General features: G+C 53.1%; 1 protein-coding gene across 5 annotated transcripts; it reads right to left on the minus strand.

Moving 5' to 3' along the window:
• Positions 1–1,575: 1,575 nt before the first annotated feature.
• Positions 1,576–10,458, minus strand: PELI3 (pellino E3 ubiquitin protein ligase family member 3). Of its 5 annotated transcripts, XM_024748508.1 has the most exons (8): positions 10,328–10,458; positions 9,033–9,185; positions 8,421–8,492; positions 6,193–6,322; positions 5,496–5,597; positions 4,504–4,698; positions 3,998–4,186; positions 1,585–2,591 (listed from the first exon to the last, which is right to left on the minus strand). In XM_024748508.1, exons 2-8 carry the CDS (start codon positions 9,182–9,184, stop codon positions 2,022–2,024), a joined length of 1,410 nt encoding a protein of 469 aa, XP_024604276.1. In that variant the 5' UTR covers position 9,185; positions 10,328–10,458; the 3' UTR covers positions 1,585–2,021. The 5 variants fall into 5 exon arrangements, with proteins under 5 accessions (XP_024604271.1, XP_024604276.1, XP_024604273.1 ...); XM_024748503.1 differs by lacking the exon at positions 8,421–8,492 and having other exon boundaries at positions 1,576–2,591; XM_024748505.1 differs by lacking the exons at positions 8,421–8,492; positions 9,033–9,185.
• Positions 10,459–16,972: the final 6,514 nt, after the last annotated feature.

Consider the following 16,972-nt stretch of genomic DNA (forward strand, 5'->3'; position numbering starts at 1 on the left):
GTGTGTGTGTGTGTGTGTGTGTGTGTGTGTGTGTGTGTATGTGTGTAGGAGTTGCAATGCTCCCAAGTCCACCCCAGCATCCCCATCTGGGCTCCCCCTCTGTGACAGTGTGATGCTCTAGAAGCAAGAGTCTGATCACCTCCTCTCACCACCAGCAAGTGCCCTCTCTCCTCTCAACAGTCCCCGGTCTGGTCTCTGTGGCTCCAGCCCACCGTGTGGATTAGGGCAGGTCCCTCCCCTTGGAATCTGTACTCCCTAAGGCTCTGTCTTCCACTGGGGATGATGCCCAGGTCAGGCTGGTACTCAGAGCCTCTTCTTCAGATTTTTATATTTCCAGAACCTCCATCTACCTGTCTTTCCAACTTGTTTGCCCCAGGAAAGCTCTGGAGCAATCCCAGCAGCACCCCAAGCTTGCCTTGGCTCTCAGGAAGAGGCGACACTTAGCCAAGATGAATAGGGATCCAGTTCAGACTTGGCCTCTATGGCAACCAAGGCCCACCAGACCCCAGCCCAACATTCCCAGCCCTCATTCCTCTTTTCTGCCTCCTCCACACCCACCTCATTGGTCATCAAGCATTTTCCCTGCCACACCTTTGCCCATGCTGTTCCCCTTACCTGGGTTGCCCTCCAGACCCCTCCCATCCCTGTCCAAGGAAAGCAGCCCAGTGTGATGGAGGAGAGGGCAAGCTCTGAGGCTAGGCAGTCAGCTGTGGATTCGAATCTGACTTGGCCACTTTCCAGCTGTGTGACTTGGAGCATGTGTTTTAATCTCCCTGTAAACAGAAATGGTAACGCCTCCCTGCCTGGGTTACTGGGAGGATTAAATAATAAAAGCTCTGAGAAGCAGAGCCTGGTGCCTGGCGAGTGCTCAATGAACACAGTTATTATTACCATTAGCGCAGTGCAGGGCGCACAGTGGGCATTCGGTGATGGTAGCCCTTGTGTCACAGCCCACACTCTGGAACCACGAGTCCTCTCCCTGCCCCCCCGCCCCTGCTCAACTCCTGACTGTCCAGAAATGAGAATCGGAACTTTCACCCAGCATCTTCCCTGTCAGCATGGCGCCAGCATCTCGTTCCAGCCACCTTTCTGCCCCCTGAAGCCCATGCTACAGCCACTCTGAACCTCTCACTCAGTTCCCTGCATACTTACACCTGAGCCTGTGCTCGGCCTCCCTTCTGCCTTAAGTACCCCCCACCACTTCCTGTGGATCCTTCCTGTGGGGATTCCCAGCAGTCCAACAAGGCGGAGCCCTTATGCGCCTCCTCAGTGAAGCCTCTCTCACTCCTCACTTTTCTACCCTCCAGTGAGACCAGCTTCACAGCTCCTGGTGATTCTCTGATCCCAGCACACAGGAAGCCATGCTGTCCTTCAGTAATTTGTCTGTCATCCACTAGACTGTGAACTCTACCAGGCAGGGAACCAGGTCTGACTGTCTCTGTGTCCCCAGATCCCACTTGGCAAGGAGTCCTGCCCACAGTGGGTATCCACAGATGTCGGTCCCAGCCTGCTGCCCACCCGGCACTCCCTTAGGGGCTGGAGGCGTTGCACACATGCAGGACACGAGGGATTTGTGAGGGCAGCTGAGCAGCAAGGTTTATAGAGGAACCCAGGGCAGCAGCAGGGTGATTATCTGGAACTGGGTCGGCAGGCTCAGGGCACAGCCAGCCTAAGCTGGGGGTCAGGGGCCCATGGCCCCTTCATTCCCCCAGGGGCACAGTGTAGGTGGCATGATGTGGGATGCCCCAGGAAGGGCCAGGGCGTAGGGGTGAGCCTCCCTCCATCAGCCCGGGACAGAGCTGGTGCTGAGGGCCCCATCATTCTGACCAAGGTAGGGGTCCCAGAGACCCCCCCTTTGGAGCCAGAGTTAAGAGGGGAAGGGCACCATCCATCCAACCCGTCCATCTGGTGTGGCGATGTGCCAGAAGGTAGAGTCCCACATGCAGAGCTCCCTCTGGGCTGCAGGAGGTGGGGGACCTGGGTGGGCAGGCGGGCGCGGCAGCAGGGGGCCCCCAGGGAGCCTAGTCCAGCGGCCCCTGGAAAATGAGGCGGACACAGCCATGCTCGCCCGTGAGCCAGGCCCCGCAAAAGGGACAAGCAGCGTGGAAAGCGTGGGTGCCATGGGGCAGTGGCGTCTGAGCCCAGTAGCGGGCAGTCTTCTCAGAGCAGACGTGGCCACAAGGTGCGAAGGCGTGGCTGGGCGGCCCGGGGTCCAGGCAGAGGCCGGCCTCCTGGCCGAGCCACAGGGGCACGTAGGGCCCCACGAGGCGGCAGAGAGGACACTCGCGCTCCTGGGGGCCCCGCTCGCGTCGGCAGCCCCAGCCGTGATAGCCGTGGACGTGGCCACAGCGGACGTAGACCCAGGGCTGCTGCTTGTCAGGTGCCGTGCGGCCACGGGCCGGGCTGGGGAAGGCGAGGGTGCTGAGGCCCACGGGACACTGGGGCCGTGCTGCATTTGCCTCCTGCCTCTGGGCCTCCAGCTGCTTCAGCGTGGGCGCCCGCAGCAGCCCCGCCGGCGTGCGCCACAGCAGCGTAGCTCCACACAGGTCAATGAGGGAGCCGTCCTGCAGCACGTTGGACTCGTTTTCCACCTGCAAGGGCAGCAGAAGAGCCTTATTGCCCAAGAGGCTCCTGAACCCCCTGCCACTGGGCCGCCGTGACCCCAGTCAAGCCACCCATCCATCCCACTGAACCTCCCTAGAGAGAGCACTCTGGACCCGTGGGGCTGGCTGGGGCAGAGGAGGGGGTTGGACTGGGGCAGAGGAGGGGGGAGGGTGGGGGCAGAGCAGCAGAAAAGACTGAGAAGCCACATGGGAGGGGAGGCAAGTGGTCCCAGGCAGGCACTGTCCGAAAAAACAGCAACAACAAAAAACACCCAGGCAGGCACCATTCCTTACACTCAGTGAAACGTGGGCCTTGGTCACCTCATCTGTCAAATCAGAAGGCCTGGACCAAAATGGGAATTTTCTAAAACATTTTCCCAGGCTCTCCCCTAATGGCAGAGGCCAGAAACTCCTCTGTCCAAAACACTGGGGACTTAGCCCAAAGCAGGGGTCCTAAGGGCTGAGGTTAAAAGCAAGGACTCTAGCACTAGATTGTCGGGGTGTGAATGCTGGCCTCAGCATTGACTAACTCTGTGTCCCTGGTCAAGTAACTTATCCTCTCTGTGTCTTAATTTCCTTATCCTCAAGATGGATTTTACTTCCCTGTATAGCAAGTGGTTTTCATGAATCAATGTAAACACTTGGAACGGTGCCCAGAACATAGTAGGTGCTCAATAAGTGTGTCCTAGTGAAACGTTCAAAAGCATAATTTTAAAAAGTAATGTTTCCCCAGATCTTCCAATAGAATTGATGCTCTGGAAAGATAAGCCATGCTTTTCCTCGAGGTTTGGCATCTCCTTGCCCTAGGTGCTCATACCTAGGAAAAGCTCTGCGTGGCCCATTTGAGGATCTTTGCCACATGACATCGGGCAAAGCCCCTATGTCTCTCTAGGACTCTCCCAACCCCTAACGTTAGTTCTCTGGTCTGTACCACATGGAGCGTTCACTGTCACCTGTGTCAGAACTGCTCCAAGGCCCTTTCCTGCTGGGAGAGAATAAAGCTGAACCCGTGTGAACGTGACAGACATGTTACAAACTGCCAACACTTCAGGCTACAAACTGCTCTCACACAGGCCAAGTGTCATCCTCATAGGAGGGTGTGAAGTTTTCAGCTGCTGGCATCCTCAAAGCCACTTGGTACTGCATGGTGTGTTTGTGTGGGTGCCACTTCACATCACCCCAGGGACCTCCGGCAGTATGTGGGCTACACTTGGAGATGCTGGTCTGTTCCCCTCTGTGGTGCAAGTGGCACGTGCCCCCAGATGGACCCTGTTGGGGATCCCTTGTGCAGCAGGACTGGAGATCATCTGTCCTGGCTTGGGAAGGGGGAAGGGGAGATTGGGAGGAGCCAGGAAGGATGAGGGGGTGGGGAGGAGGGTGGACAGGCCACCTACCAGCTTCCCCCGCTGCTGTGCCGAGCGGCTGTCCCTCAGAGTATATACATTCCCACAGACCGAGATCTCCCGCCAGACACCCGGGGCCGAGTCCTCAGAGAAGCCGCCTGCTGGGTGCATCACCAGGACCCCGTTGGTGGTTAAGCCGTCCATCAGGCCGTCAGGGGTCCGCCATTTGGCTGCCCGCTCCTGGGACCACACGTGGGATCAGATCACATCCCCGAGTGGCCCCCAGCAGGCTGCGAGCCAGGAGTGCTGCCCCTCTACCCTCGAGCTCAGAGGTGGCCCGGAGAGGACTAGAATTGGCGCTGCGTGACCTTGGGCGTCACCTGACCTCTCTGAGCCTCGCTTTGCTCATTTGTTAAGTGGGGTTGCTAATCCCCGCATAGGTCATGGTTATGATTACTGCAGGCTGGTCCATCACCCCAGGATGCTGCCCCTCCCCAGCCTACCCCTCGGCTCACTCTCAGATGTAGTGCTGGTCCCTGCCCGGGGGGCTCACTCACTCCAAGGAAAATGTTGCTGGAGGCATCAAAGCCAGCGGCATAGATGCGGGCGGTATAGGGCGGCCGGCGGTCACAGAGGATGCGGCAGGCATAGCGGGAGATGGTGCTCTGGGCAGAGGGGCCCTCGGCAGCCCCTCCTCCAGGCGACGTGTCTGTTACCACAAAGTCGATCATGTTCTCCGTGGAGCGGCCAATCTGTGAGGGAGGGGAGGGCAGGCACAGGAATGCTGTGTGCACAGGTCAGTCCTGTGGGCTTCCCATCCCAGGGTTCCCAGCAGCTGCTCTGTGTGCAGGGTCACCAAACAAGGAGGGGACAGCACCATCCCAGCTCCCTGGGGGTCTCCACATCCAATCACTGGTGTCTGTGTTTCTCCTTCTCTGCCTCCCCCCCAGTTCCTGGAAGCACCCCACTCAATTAAAAACTAGCTGATTTGCGGATAGAACAGTGAAAGGGTAACTGACACCCATAGTCTGGGAATGTTCAAATGTTAGTAGAAAATAGTGAATTTTTGGTAAATATTTACTATATATCATGTTAAGCATTTCGTGTGCAATATCTCAGTTAATCTTCCCAGCGATGCCCTGGGGTGGGACTATAATGGGCCCCACTTTATAGATGAGGAAACCAAGGCCCAGAGAGGTTAAGCGACTCTTGCCCAAAGTCATCCAGCTACTAACTGACGGAGCTGGGAGCAGAAACCAGGCAGTGCGACTCTCACAACACACTCTGAACTCCTAAACTGTATGCCTCCCGCAGGTGGGAGTCCAGGCTTGGGTCTGAATCTTGATCCAGCCACTGACTTCCTGTGTGACTGGGAAGTCAACAACCCTCACTGGGGTGTCCTGCTTCCTCATCTGAAGAGTGATCCACCGCACTGAGGACACAAAGTACCTGCCCCGTGGCCACAAGCCATCCCCTGGAACACCTGCAGAGCTCAGTGTCCAGGCCTGGTGGTCCAGTGGCCAAGGCTTGTGGAGACGCCCGAGCATACCTGGAACATGTCTGTGTCACTGTCATGTGTGTACTCGACTATGACCGAGTGGCTCCGGGACAGTGTGTACGAGATGCTGTGCTGGCCACGGTTGCTCAGTGCCTGGTGACATAAAGGAGAAGTCACTTTCCCGGGCATGTGGCCAGGAGAAGGGTGAGCCTCTAAGCCAGAAGCTGGAGCCCAAGGCCCAGTGGTCACTCCTAGGGAAGGGGCGGCTCCACCCTTTGCAGAGGGTGTATTATGCAGTTGGCACTTTACACAGGTTACCTTGTTTGATCCCTAAAGCCACCCGAAGGAGGCATGGTTATCATTCCCGTTTTACAGTTGAGGGAACTGCAGCTCCAAGAGGAGAAGAAACTGGCCTAAGGTCTAACAGCTGAAAACAGCAGAGCCCGAATTCTAACCCAAACCCTCTGCAGCCAAAGGCCTTTCCTTTGTCATTGCTGTGTGACTGTCACATCCCCTCTCTGAGCCTTGGCCGCCTCTACAATGATGCTGACCACTTCCATCCAATGGATGGGGTCTGGTAGTCAAGGAAACACTTTGCAGACTGTAACACATGGCAAGGGATCTCCCACCAGCACCATTTCTCTGGGGCAGTGAGTGAAGACACAGTGGGCTCCCCTGCTCCAGCGGGGCTGTGGGCAGGTAGGACTGGGAAGACCAGCACCCAGGACTGCTAGGACAAGCTGCTTGCCTTGGACACAAGCGGTGTGGAGATGTGGTGCATGACGTCCGGCTTCACTCCATTGGCGTGTGGCCGGCGGTTCAGTGCCAGGCGGCTTCGGCGGCGGCCCTTGTCCCCACTTGCCAGACACCCATTGTAGCTGTGGATGTGAGGGATAAGAAGAAAGGGTTGCAGGGAGAGAGAGAGAAAGTGAGCCCCTGAGAGACTAGGAGAAACTGCCAACTTCTGGGCAGATCCTACCTTAATAAACAAGCCCTAGAACCACCCACAACTAGAAGACCCTACTCTATCCAATTGGTGCCTTCGGGGAGTGGGGTGGGGGTGAGAATATCCTCAAAAGGCCTTGCATCCAATTAACCAGTGTTTTCTGGACTCCTGAACCATGCCTGGCCAGGTGCCAGGTGCTGGCATGGTATAGTGACACACCACAGTCAGTTCTGTGCCCTAAGTTTTTCAAGGAACCCGGGTGCCACCTGCCATGATCCAGGCACAAGCCAAGTATGCCCCAGGCCCAGAGACAGGAGAAGGGAATTCTGGCCCCAGGATCAGGTTTCTAAGAGAGGGGACACCCATACTGGGCCTTGAAGAACTAGAAAGGATTCACCTTTAGCAAACTGTCATTAATTATATCACAAGTACTACCGGAAACCAGAATGAAAGAAAAAAAACAGACCCACAATGCCACTACCTCCATATCGCCAACACATCAAATTTCTACCTTCCTTTCCAGCTCTCGTCCGGAGGGAATGATTGTGGAAGGCAAAGATGGAGTGAGTCATAACCTTGATTGCTGCCATGTACCGGAGCCTCCCGTGTTCTTGGTGCTTCACATTATTAATTACCTAATGGAACGTGTGCAATGTCCTGCCAGGCAAGTATCTTTCTTCTCATTTTACGAATGAGGAAAATTGAGGCTCAGGGAGATAAAATGACTTGCCTGAGGTCCCAGGCTAGTCAGTGGGAAAAGTCTAGATGTGAACTCGGGTCTGTCTGACTCCAGCCTCTGCTGCGGACTTTCTGTAGGAGGGCTCACCCTGAGCAAAGGCCTTGAGGCTGGAAGGGTTTGGTGAGATCACAGAGTGATGATTTGGGTGGTAAAGTGCAGCAGGGGAAAATGAACTTGATGGGAGGGCCCTGAACACCAGGCTGAGGATTCCGGACTTTATTCCATAAGCAGTGGGGAGCCATGGAGGGTTGGCGGCAGGAAGTGAAAAGGATGAATAGCTGGCAAATACAGCTGAGGACCACTTGAATCAGAATCTTCCCCGGCCTCACACATGGAGATTCTGATTCTGTAGGTTTGGGATGGGCCTGTCAATGGGTATTTTCCAATGTGCTCGCCAGGTGGCTCTGATGTCCAGCCAGTGTGGGGCTTCACTGCCCTGCAGAGAACAAATGGCAGTCAAGAGGGCCTGTCCCCTTAGGTCTGAGCTCTCCCTCATCAGTGGCCTCACCCTCAGCTGCAATGCCAGCTCTTCCTTTGGGACATCGAGCAGCTGCTTTGTTTTTTTTTTTTGAAAGTATGGAGTCCTAACCACTGGACCACCAGGGAATTCCGAAGCAGCTGCTTTTCTAATGCAAGCACCCCTGAGCGGGGCATCACTTTTGCCCTTGTAAGCTCTTCCCACATATGGGGGGGTGGGACAGTTCAGGACACAGGCTGGGGGCTCAGACTGGCCTGGCTTAAATCCTGGCTTTCCCGCTTATCATATGACCTCTGTAAAATGGGGTTAATTTATGAGGACCTACCTCACAGGTTCATTGTGAGAACTAAAGGAGATAAAGCATTTAAAAATGCTTGGCACAGAGTTTGGCATATATATAGCAAGCCCTTGGTAAGTGTTAGCTATTATTATTATTATTACTGAAAAAAAAAGTACATGGCATGTACATGTCAACAAACAGTAGCCATTATTATTTCTAAATAATCATCACAATGATAACATAGCTTATCATATACTTTCTTCGGGGTAGAGAGAGAGGTCAAAAGGAGGTACAGTCAGGGGAGGAAGGAGAGGAATTTTTGCCTGGGGCAAGAGCTAGGTGGGTGGTGCAGAGATCCTGGTCAGGTGAACACCAGGAAGGGATGAGCTCTACTCAGCCACCAACTCATGTCTCTTCCTCTCTCCTGGCCTCAGTTTCCTCATCTGTAGCGTGAGGGTCAGCTGTAGCTTAGCAAAAGTTCACTAGACCTAGAGTAAAAAGCCCTGGGTCCAAATCCCAGCCCTGCCACTTACCAGCTCTGTGCCCTTGGGCCAGTCACTTCCCCTCTCTGAGCCTCGGTTTCCTCACCTCCTTCCTCACAGCATCTTTGTGAAGATTGAAATGAAATAATGTCCATGAAAGGGCTCGGCACAGGCCTGCCTCCCAGAACACTTGGTGTGTGCCAGGCACTGTCCTACGTGCTTTACAGAAATCACCTCATTCATTCCTTCCAACAACCCTCTGAGGTATTATTATTAGCATCCCTATTGGGAAATGGGAAAACAGAGGCACAGGGAAGTTAAGCAACTTGCAAGGCAGGATTTGAACCAAGCAGTCTTGCTGGAGAACCAGAGTTCTTCACCTCAGACTACACACACTAGGTGCTTTATGAAAGGCAGCTGGTGTTACTTTCTTCTGCTCAGAAACGTGGGTGGGCAGTTAGAGTTGTCTCAGTAATTTATGAAAAATGGGAAGATAAAATAATAATTATGAATTGAGGTGGGCTTGGTCAACTTTGTCTCTCAGCTGGGAAGGTGAGGAGGGACAAACAGCAGAAGGCCCTAAGTGGGGAGAGCCGGGGCCCTTGGTCTGGCTGTCCTGTGGGGTGCCTGGTGCCCCACCCCACCTGAACCAGGGAGGCTCACCCCAGAACGATGAGTTCACCATACTTGATGGGTTCCTCCCCTGGCTGTGCATCTTCACTGGGAGAAGAGAGGACACAAGAGCCCTGGTTCTCTGGGTGCTGGAGGTCTGAGGTTCGGGGGGAGCCCACTTCAGGGTTTCCTTCCAACACCATTCTGGGCATAGTGGGAGAGGAGAAAAAGAGCTTTGCAGCCTCCCACCCCAGCCCCCTCAATGCCAGCTCCAGCCTGCTGCAGGCCACCTAGGCTAACAACAGAGTGACCTTTCACCCACTCTGTTGCTATGGCAACCACTTCACTTCAGCCTCCCCTAAACTGACAGGGTTGCTGGGATACCAGGGAAGGGAGATGGATGGGATGGAACCAAGAGGGTGGGGCTGCACAGAGGGTCAGAATATTTGGCAGGGGCAGAGGGATGGGCCAACTTGGGATGGCCAGAAGCTTCTTTTTGGCCAGGACCTCAGTCTGGGATTTGCTTGGAAGAAAGTCACCCCAGGAGTTGGGGGCCCTTACTGCTCATCCTTCACTCAGTTCCTGGGTTTGGCTCTCAGCCCCGGGACCTCTGAGTAACACTTCTGTCAGGTTTTTGGAATCTACCTGTCCATCTTAATCTTTCTGCCCCTTTGCCGGTCTAGGCCTCTGTCTGTCTGTCTGTTTTCTCAGTGACTCTCTGTCCCCGCCGCTGTCCTTTTCGCCATCTCTCTACCCACGCTCCTCCCCATCTCCGCCTGTCTGGCCACCTCTACCTCCCCATCCATCTGCCCCAGTCTCCCCATCTTGTCCTCGCCCTGCGGGCAGGCCTCTGGACCCCTCCCCGGTGCACCCCCCTCCCTCCCTCAGGTGTCAGTCTGCAGTCCCCGGGCCGCCCGGGTCTCTGGAGGCCTGTGGGGGCGGCGCTCCCCCCTCCCGCTCGGGCTGCAGCAGAGCCGGTCCCCGCAGGAAGCCTGTTTGGAAAATATCCCAGCGCAGGAGGGACTGCGCCGGGGCAGGCCGGCGCCCCGCGCCCGGGGCAGGCACAATGACAGCCCAGCACATACGCAGATACACACCCAGCAGCCCCTCCACACAAACACGCGCGCTCACACACACAGTCCAGCACAACCCGAGCCCCGCGGGCAGTGCCCGGACGGGCGCAGAGTCCACCCTCGACCCGCCACAGCAGGCGCGATCGCGCAAAGAGCCACAGGCGCCCGCCCTCAGACCAAGTACCCCTGCCACCCAGACACTCAAACACGCCCCCAGCGTCCGCTGGGGCCCGCCCGGCGAAGCCCCCGCCCCCTCCGCCCCGGCGGCCTCACCTGGCCAAGCTCCGGCCTCCGCTCGGCGCCTCTCCCTCCGCGCCTCCCTCTTGCTCGGCCCTGGGGCTGCCGCGGCGGGATGGGCCCGACCCGCGGCGGCTCCGCGCTGCCTCGTCACGGAGACACCCGGAGCCGGGGGAGGGGTACGGGCGCCAACAGCCACGCTCCGCCCCCTGTCCTTATGCCCCGCCCCGTGTAAGCCCCGCCCCACTCAAGACTCCGCCCCTTGCGGCGAAGCTCTTCCCCAGTCGGCGGAGCCCCGCCCTTTCGCAGGAAACCACGCCCCTTATAGGGCCCCGCCTTCGGGCCCTTGGAAGCCCCGCCCACCACTCTATTTTAGGAACTCCCCCGCCCAACTTCGCCAGCTCTGGGACTCTTAGGTAGTCTACGAGACCCCTCCCCCAGTTCGGGCTCCCCTGACCCCGCCTTCATTTCTGGAGACTCCCGAGTTCTCCTTGAGACCCTGGCGCCCCCTCCCCCACCGCGGTCTGGGACCTTCGCACTAGGCTGGAGGCCCCTTTCCCCACCTTAGGCCAGGGATAGTCCACCTCCTGCCCGAGAACTCGCCTCCCAGATGGGGAAGCTGCGGAATTAGAGGAGAGAGGCAGGGGCGGGAAGGAGAGAGAAGGAAAATACTAGAGGAGGCGGAGGAGGGGGTGTGCGTCAGCAGGAAGGAGAGGAAAGCCGCCGCGTTTGACTCCAGTAGCAGACCTGTCTTCCCCCAACAAGCTCGGCTGCTTTCTCGCTGAGCAACCTCCGGCTGACTCGGGGCCCCCCAGGTGTCTAGGAACACCTCTCTCTCTCCCGCCAGCTTGCACACACTACCTGAGATGCCGCAAAGGGGATGGAGACCTCTGGGGGTTTGCAGTCCCCTCCGGTCCTGGGCTTGCAAGATATCTCGTCTGTCAGTCTGTGCCAGGTGCTATGTGCTGTGCTTTGAACAAAATAAGCCCTTTAATTCTTGGGAGACAGGCACTATAATCACCCATTTTAAAGATGAGAAAACAGAGATTTAGGAACCTGACTTGGTCGTGATTATTTTCCTAGAAAGGGCCCAAGAGTGGATCTCAGCTATGTGACTCCAGAGTCCGGACTCCTAACTTCTATACCTTGTTGTTATGACTTGGGAAGTCTGGACAGCACTCAGAGGTGCAGAGCCAGAGAGACCCAGAGATGCATCAGATAAGATCCCTAGAGCTCATTATCTCTTGGTCTGTTTGGAACTATAACCAAGAGCTGGGGGAAGCCCAGAGGGTGGACCTTTAATTTGCATCTTTGGAGTGCATGTTTTATTGAGGAAATCAAGGAAGGCTGCACAGAGGAGGCCACCTTTGGCCCCAGTCAAGAAGGATAAGTGAAAGTTTGCCCACACATTCCTGAGAGGGGGCACACTTCCCCTCCGTCTCCCCAACTTGTTGTTTATGAAGCTGCCCGTCTCCAAGACTCCTCCTGGGCCCCACCACATCCACACACCCCACTAACTCCGCCACCTAAAAATAGTCCAAGATACCAACTGCTTTGCCAACTGTTCTGGGGCCCCAGCAGCCAGATGAAACAAGAAAGCAGCTGACAGCACACCCTTTGAGGACAAAAGCAGTCATTAATCAAAGAGAAACTCCCTGAGAGGCCACCACAGGGCAGGCTGGACTGCTGAGCTGCCAGCAGCAGGTCATACAAATCCTGCACCACAGGGTAGCTTCCATCCCTGACTGCCTACAGTATGCCCACCTGCATGCCAGGTATGCACAGCCATAATAGAACACAGGGACACTGCGACAGTCTTACTCCCCTTTGCACTCCCAGCTTCCAGCACATTTTCTGCCAGAGCAGGCCCTCTGTGAACACGTACTGAATTACTGTTAGAATTCCCAGTTTACAGATGAGAAAAGTGAGGCTGGGGTGGGAGTGGGCAGCCAGGTCACACAGCCAGGCAAGTATGGAACTGACGTTTGACCAGAGCCCCCGTGCTACGACCTGACACCAGACTGCAGGAAGGGCTAAGAGAGGTTCCAAGGCTTTGTCCCAGGAGGCAGAGATTTCTCCTGTGGTAGAGCACTGGGCTTGGAGCTGCATGGTGGGTACAGCCAGACCAGGAGGGACCTCTGGGAGCACGTGATGAGCCTGATTGAAGCATTGCATTGTCCAGGTCAGGGAGAGGAAGGGTGGGTTGGAACACCAACAACAGACACAGAATCTCAAGTCCCAGCCTTGGCTTCTGGCTCTAAGGCCCATGCTCTGTCCTAAGAACTCCAGCTTCGGGACTTCCCTGGTGGTTCAGTGGCAAAGGCTCCGCGCTCCCAATGCAGGGGGGTCTGGGTTTGATCCCTGGTCAGGGAACCAGATCCCACATGCCGCAACTAAAAGATCCTGCGTGTGCTGCAACTAAGACCCGGTGCAGCCAAATAAATAAATAAATATTAAAAAAAAAAAAAAAGAACTCCAGCTTCTTAATCTCTCTAGGCATCACTTCCTGTATTTATAAAATGGGAATAATAATAGTACCTTCCTGAAGTGGGATAAAAATGTGCAGTATTGTTTTGAAAACCTTTTTGTTCAGCCCCTCCCTTCTGTCTTCAATCTAGATCTTGACCCTATTGCTTCTTTTTCTTGGCTGCTTTGGGTCTTAGGCGAGCGGGGGCTACTCTTTGCTGCGGTGTGCAGGCTTCTCATTGTGGTGGCTTCTCTTGTTGCAGAGCGTGGGCTCTAGGCATGTGGGCTTCAGTAGTTGCAGCATGCAGGCTCAGTAGTTGTGGCACGTGGGCTCTAGAGCGCAGGCTCAGTAGTTGTGGTGCACCGGCTTAGTTGCTCCGCGGCATGTGGGATATTCCCGAACCAGGGCTCAAACCCGTGTCCCCTGCATTGTTAGGCGGATTCTTAACCACTGCTCCACCAGGGGAGTCCCAACCCTATTGCTTTTTAAAAAGGGGACAAAGAAAGGAACAAGATACAGCCTGTATTTCTTCAATTCTTGGGTTCAAGTGCCCAGAGATAGGGGCTCACATAAACAGTTTGGAAGAGTATTTGTGCATCTAGTTGAGAAAGGATGTTGAAAACAAACAAACAAACCAACAACAAATGCTTTCTGGGCTAAGAGATTTGCAGAGGAATGGATAAGGAAGAGCTAAGATGCTGAGCTGTGCCTTTGAGGCCTTGTTGTAGATAGAAGCGTGGGGCTGGGAAAAGACAGACCCCTCAGATAGATTTAGGGATCCAAACTCTATTCCTTCAGAGTCCAAACTTGATTGGATCAGCTTGTGGAACAATTTATGTTCTAGGACATTGTTGAAAACAATAGAGAACTCAGCTGGCAATGAGTGGAGTTTAACAGCTGGGTGTGGTCAGGGAAAGAGTCAGTCGAGGAGAGCTCTGCCCAAATCAGTCATCCCAGGTGACTGAGGTGGGCATGCAGACTGAGGACCAAGGACAGAGGCTTTAAACTCAGGCTGTGGGAAAGGGGGATGGACTTTACTAAAATAATCCACCCAGTCACTAAACAAGCAAATAACAATATAAACCCTTGGGGGGTGGCAAATGCAAAGGTGCCACAATATATTATCTAAAAGCTTCAGTTTCCAACAGGAAAGGATGACACATAGACTAGGAAAAAAAACAGGCAGGTGTTGTCAGGATGTGGGGAAATCGGCACCCTCACACACTGACTGTGGGATTGTAAAATGCTGCAGCCACCAGCATTGCTTCCGACAGTTAAACATAGTTACCATGTGACCCAGCAATTCCACTCCTAGGGATAGGCCCAAGAGAAATGAAAACATATGCCCACACAAAAATTTTTACACACATATTTATGGTAGCATTATTCATAATAGCCAAAACGTGGACAACCCAAGTGTTCATCAATTGTTGAATGGATAAACAAAATGTAGTGTATCTATACAATGGAATGTTATTCAGCCATAGAAAGGAACAAAGTACTGATATATGCGACAACCTTGAAAACATTATGCTAAGTGAAAGAAGTCAGTCATAAAACACTGCATGTTGTATGATTTCATTTACAAGAAATATCAAAATAGGAAAATCTATAGACAGAAAGTGGATTAGTGCTTATTTAGCCAGGGAGGGATGGTGGAATGAGGGGTGATAGCTAAAGGGTATGAGTTTCTCTTTGAGGTAATGAAAATGTTCCAGAACTGACGGTGGTGATGGTTACATGTATCCGTGGACATACCCAAAACCACTAAGCTGTACACTTTAAATTGGTGAATTGTATATGTGAATTATACCTCAATATAACTTTTACTAAAAAAGAACAAAATAGAACAAAACAAAACAAGCAAAAAATAATAACATTGAGTAGAAGAAGCTAAACAGCAGAATTCATACTCTATAATTATATTATTATATTAATTATATAATCATACTCTATAATTATATTGATATAAATCTCAAAAATAGTCCAAACTAAGCTATGTCAGTTCAAGATGCTTACTTTGGTGGTAAAACTAATTAGAAAGGCAAGGAAGTTAACACCCTGAAAATCAGGCTGGAAGGAGAACAGCGGGCGCTCCGGAGTGCTGTCTGGGGTGCTGTCCAGGTTGCTGTTTGGTGTCTTGACAGAGTGGCACTCACCTGAGTGCTCGTTTAATGTTTGTTAAGCTGTACATTTATGTTGTATGAGCTTTTGGTTTGTTTATTGTATTTTATAATAAAAATGTTAAAAATAAGATGAGTTGGTTCAGGGGCGTCCCTGGTGGCTCAGTGGTTAAGAATCCGCCTGCCATTGTAGGGGGCATGGGTTCGAACCCTGGTCCGGGAAGATTCCACATGCCACGGAGCAACTGAGCCGATGCGCCACAACTACTGAGCCTGCGCTCTAGAGCCCGTGAGCCACAACTACTGAAGCCCACGCACCCAGAGCCTGTGCTCCACAACAAGAGAAGCCACCACAATGAGAGGCCCACGCGCCACAATGAACAGTAGCCCCCGCTCGCTGCAACTAGAGAAAAACCTGCACACAGCAACGAAGACCCAACACAGCCAAAAATGAATAAAATAAAATAAATAAATTTATTTTTAAAAAGAAAGAAAAAAGAAGAGTTGGTTCAATCAAACCCTCACATTCTGTAATTTGAATGGGTAGGGAGTTGTTCCAGCTGAAAAGTCAGGATGTAGAGGAGGCTGGTGAGGCTGAGATAGCCATGGCCAGAGTGAGTGAAGAGGAGCTGAGGAAGCCAGTGACAGCAGGTGCACAGACAGAAGAAAAGCTATGGGAGGGGATAAGAAGGGCCCCTAGAGCTTCAAATGTTGATAGCTTGATTTATTCATTTATTTACCCACTGATCAACAGAGTTTTTAAGTACTTGCCTTGGGTCACACCAATGAACCTACTTCTCCCTAATCCCCTAATCCCCAGTGCTGCATCCCCAGCAATCATGTTTATCTTTGTGATATCATTCCCTGGCCACAGCTAAAGGGAGTAGGGGTGCCAATGTAACCCAGGCTGGGCCAATCACATTATGTCTGTTGGGAATTTGCAATGGAGACTCAGAGATAGCTTTTTTCTGCTGTAGAGCTGGAGAATCATGGAAAACTGGTTTTGCTATGCCAAAGCTTCACCCTTGGTGGGCACCTGACCTGAGTCTCAAGAGACACTGGGGGATAATTGAACTAACTGCTTTGCCACTGGATACAAGAACTGCCACTTCCATCCTAGGTCATGAAAATTATCCCTACTTACAACTCGGCCTCTACTGTATTTGGACAGTTCCATAGTTTTTATGATTGTTACTTTCAAACCCCACTCCTGGCACCAATTTCTGTATTATTTATGGATTGTATATGGAGGGAAAAAAAGAGGAGAGATTCCATAATTAGATGCAACAGGGTATTACAGAATCCTAGTGTGAGAGACGTTTGATATATTTTTGGCTGTCCATAATCTGAAACCTTTTCCCGTGTGTGTGTGTGTGTGTGTGTGTGTGTGTGTGAACCCAACTTGATGAGACAGAGACTAGTTCCAACTATAAAGGTTGAAAATGCCAGGTATTCCCTTTCGCAGCATCCCTTGCATCTAGGGTGCAGACACATGTCTTAGATTCTTCCCAGGCAGAGGCATCTGCTTCAGACTGAATCAGAGGCTACTTCCTAAAGAAGCAGATGTGGAGGAGACAGTGGCCATGTCCAATTTCGGAAGCAGCAGTAAAAGTAGTTCCAACGGCAGAGTCTGCAGCCCTCCGCCAGCGGTGCCAGTGGTGAAGATGCTATGCCCAGCGTGGGCAGTGGTATATTCTTAGGACCAGTTCTGTGTCACGATTTTGGGTGTGTTCCCACTTGCCTAGCTACTGTGCCTAGTTCCCTGAACAGCCTGGAGATCCTGTGAGTTACTGAGTATCCTTCATAAATTTTCTTCCTGCTTAGGTTGACCAGAATTGGCTTCTGTACTTGAAATTAAGAACCTTGACAGACACCCTTAGAAACCTGAAAGCAGTTCTTCCTGAGGAGTGGCAACAGACAGCGGGAACCTGAAAGGAACTGTCTCTCCCCACTTTTTGTCTCTTTGTCTCTCTGTATGTTGGCATCACTCTTCCCTCCCTTCAGACCAACATACTTGTTCTGAGGTAGGAAGTGGCTGCTCCACATCTCCCAAGTTTTGATATCTTCTCCTTTCAGGAAGCCAGTCCAAAT

This window comes from Neophocaena asiaeorientalis, unplaced genomic scaffold, assembly GCF_003031525.2.
Source record: "Neophocaena asiaeorientalis asiaeorientalis breed wild unplaced genomic scaffold, Neophocaena_asiaeorientalis_V1.1 scaffold43, whole genome shotgun sequence".
Lineage (NCBI taxonomy): Eukaryota > Metazoa > Chordata > Mammalia > Artiodactyla > Phocoenidae > Neophocaena > Neophocaena asiaeorientalis.

Coding starts and splice junctions, on each gene's coding strand:
- PELI3 (XM_024748508.1), bottom strand. CDS start 9,184: ATGGTGTTGGAAGGAAACCCTGAAGTGGGCTCCCCCCGAACCTCAGAC. Junction 6,323..8,420: donor GGCCCAAGGGCACAGAGCTG/GTAAGTGGCAGG, acceptor TCACATCCACAG/CTACAATGGGTGTCTGGCAA. Junction 4,187..4,503: donor CCAGCAACATTTTCCTTGGA/GTGAGTGAGCCC, acceptor GTGTGGTCCCAG/GAGCGGGCAGCCAAATGGCG.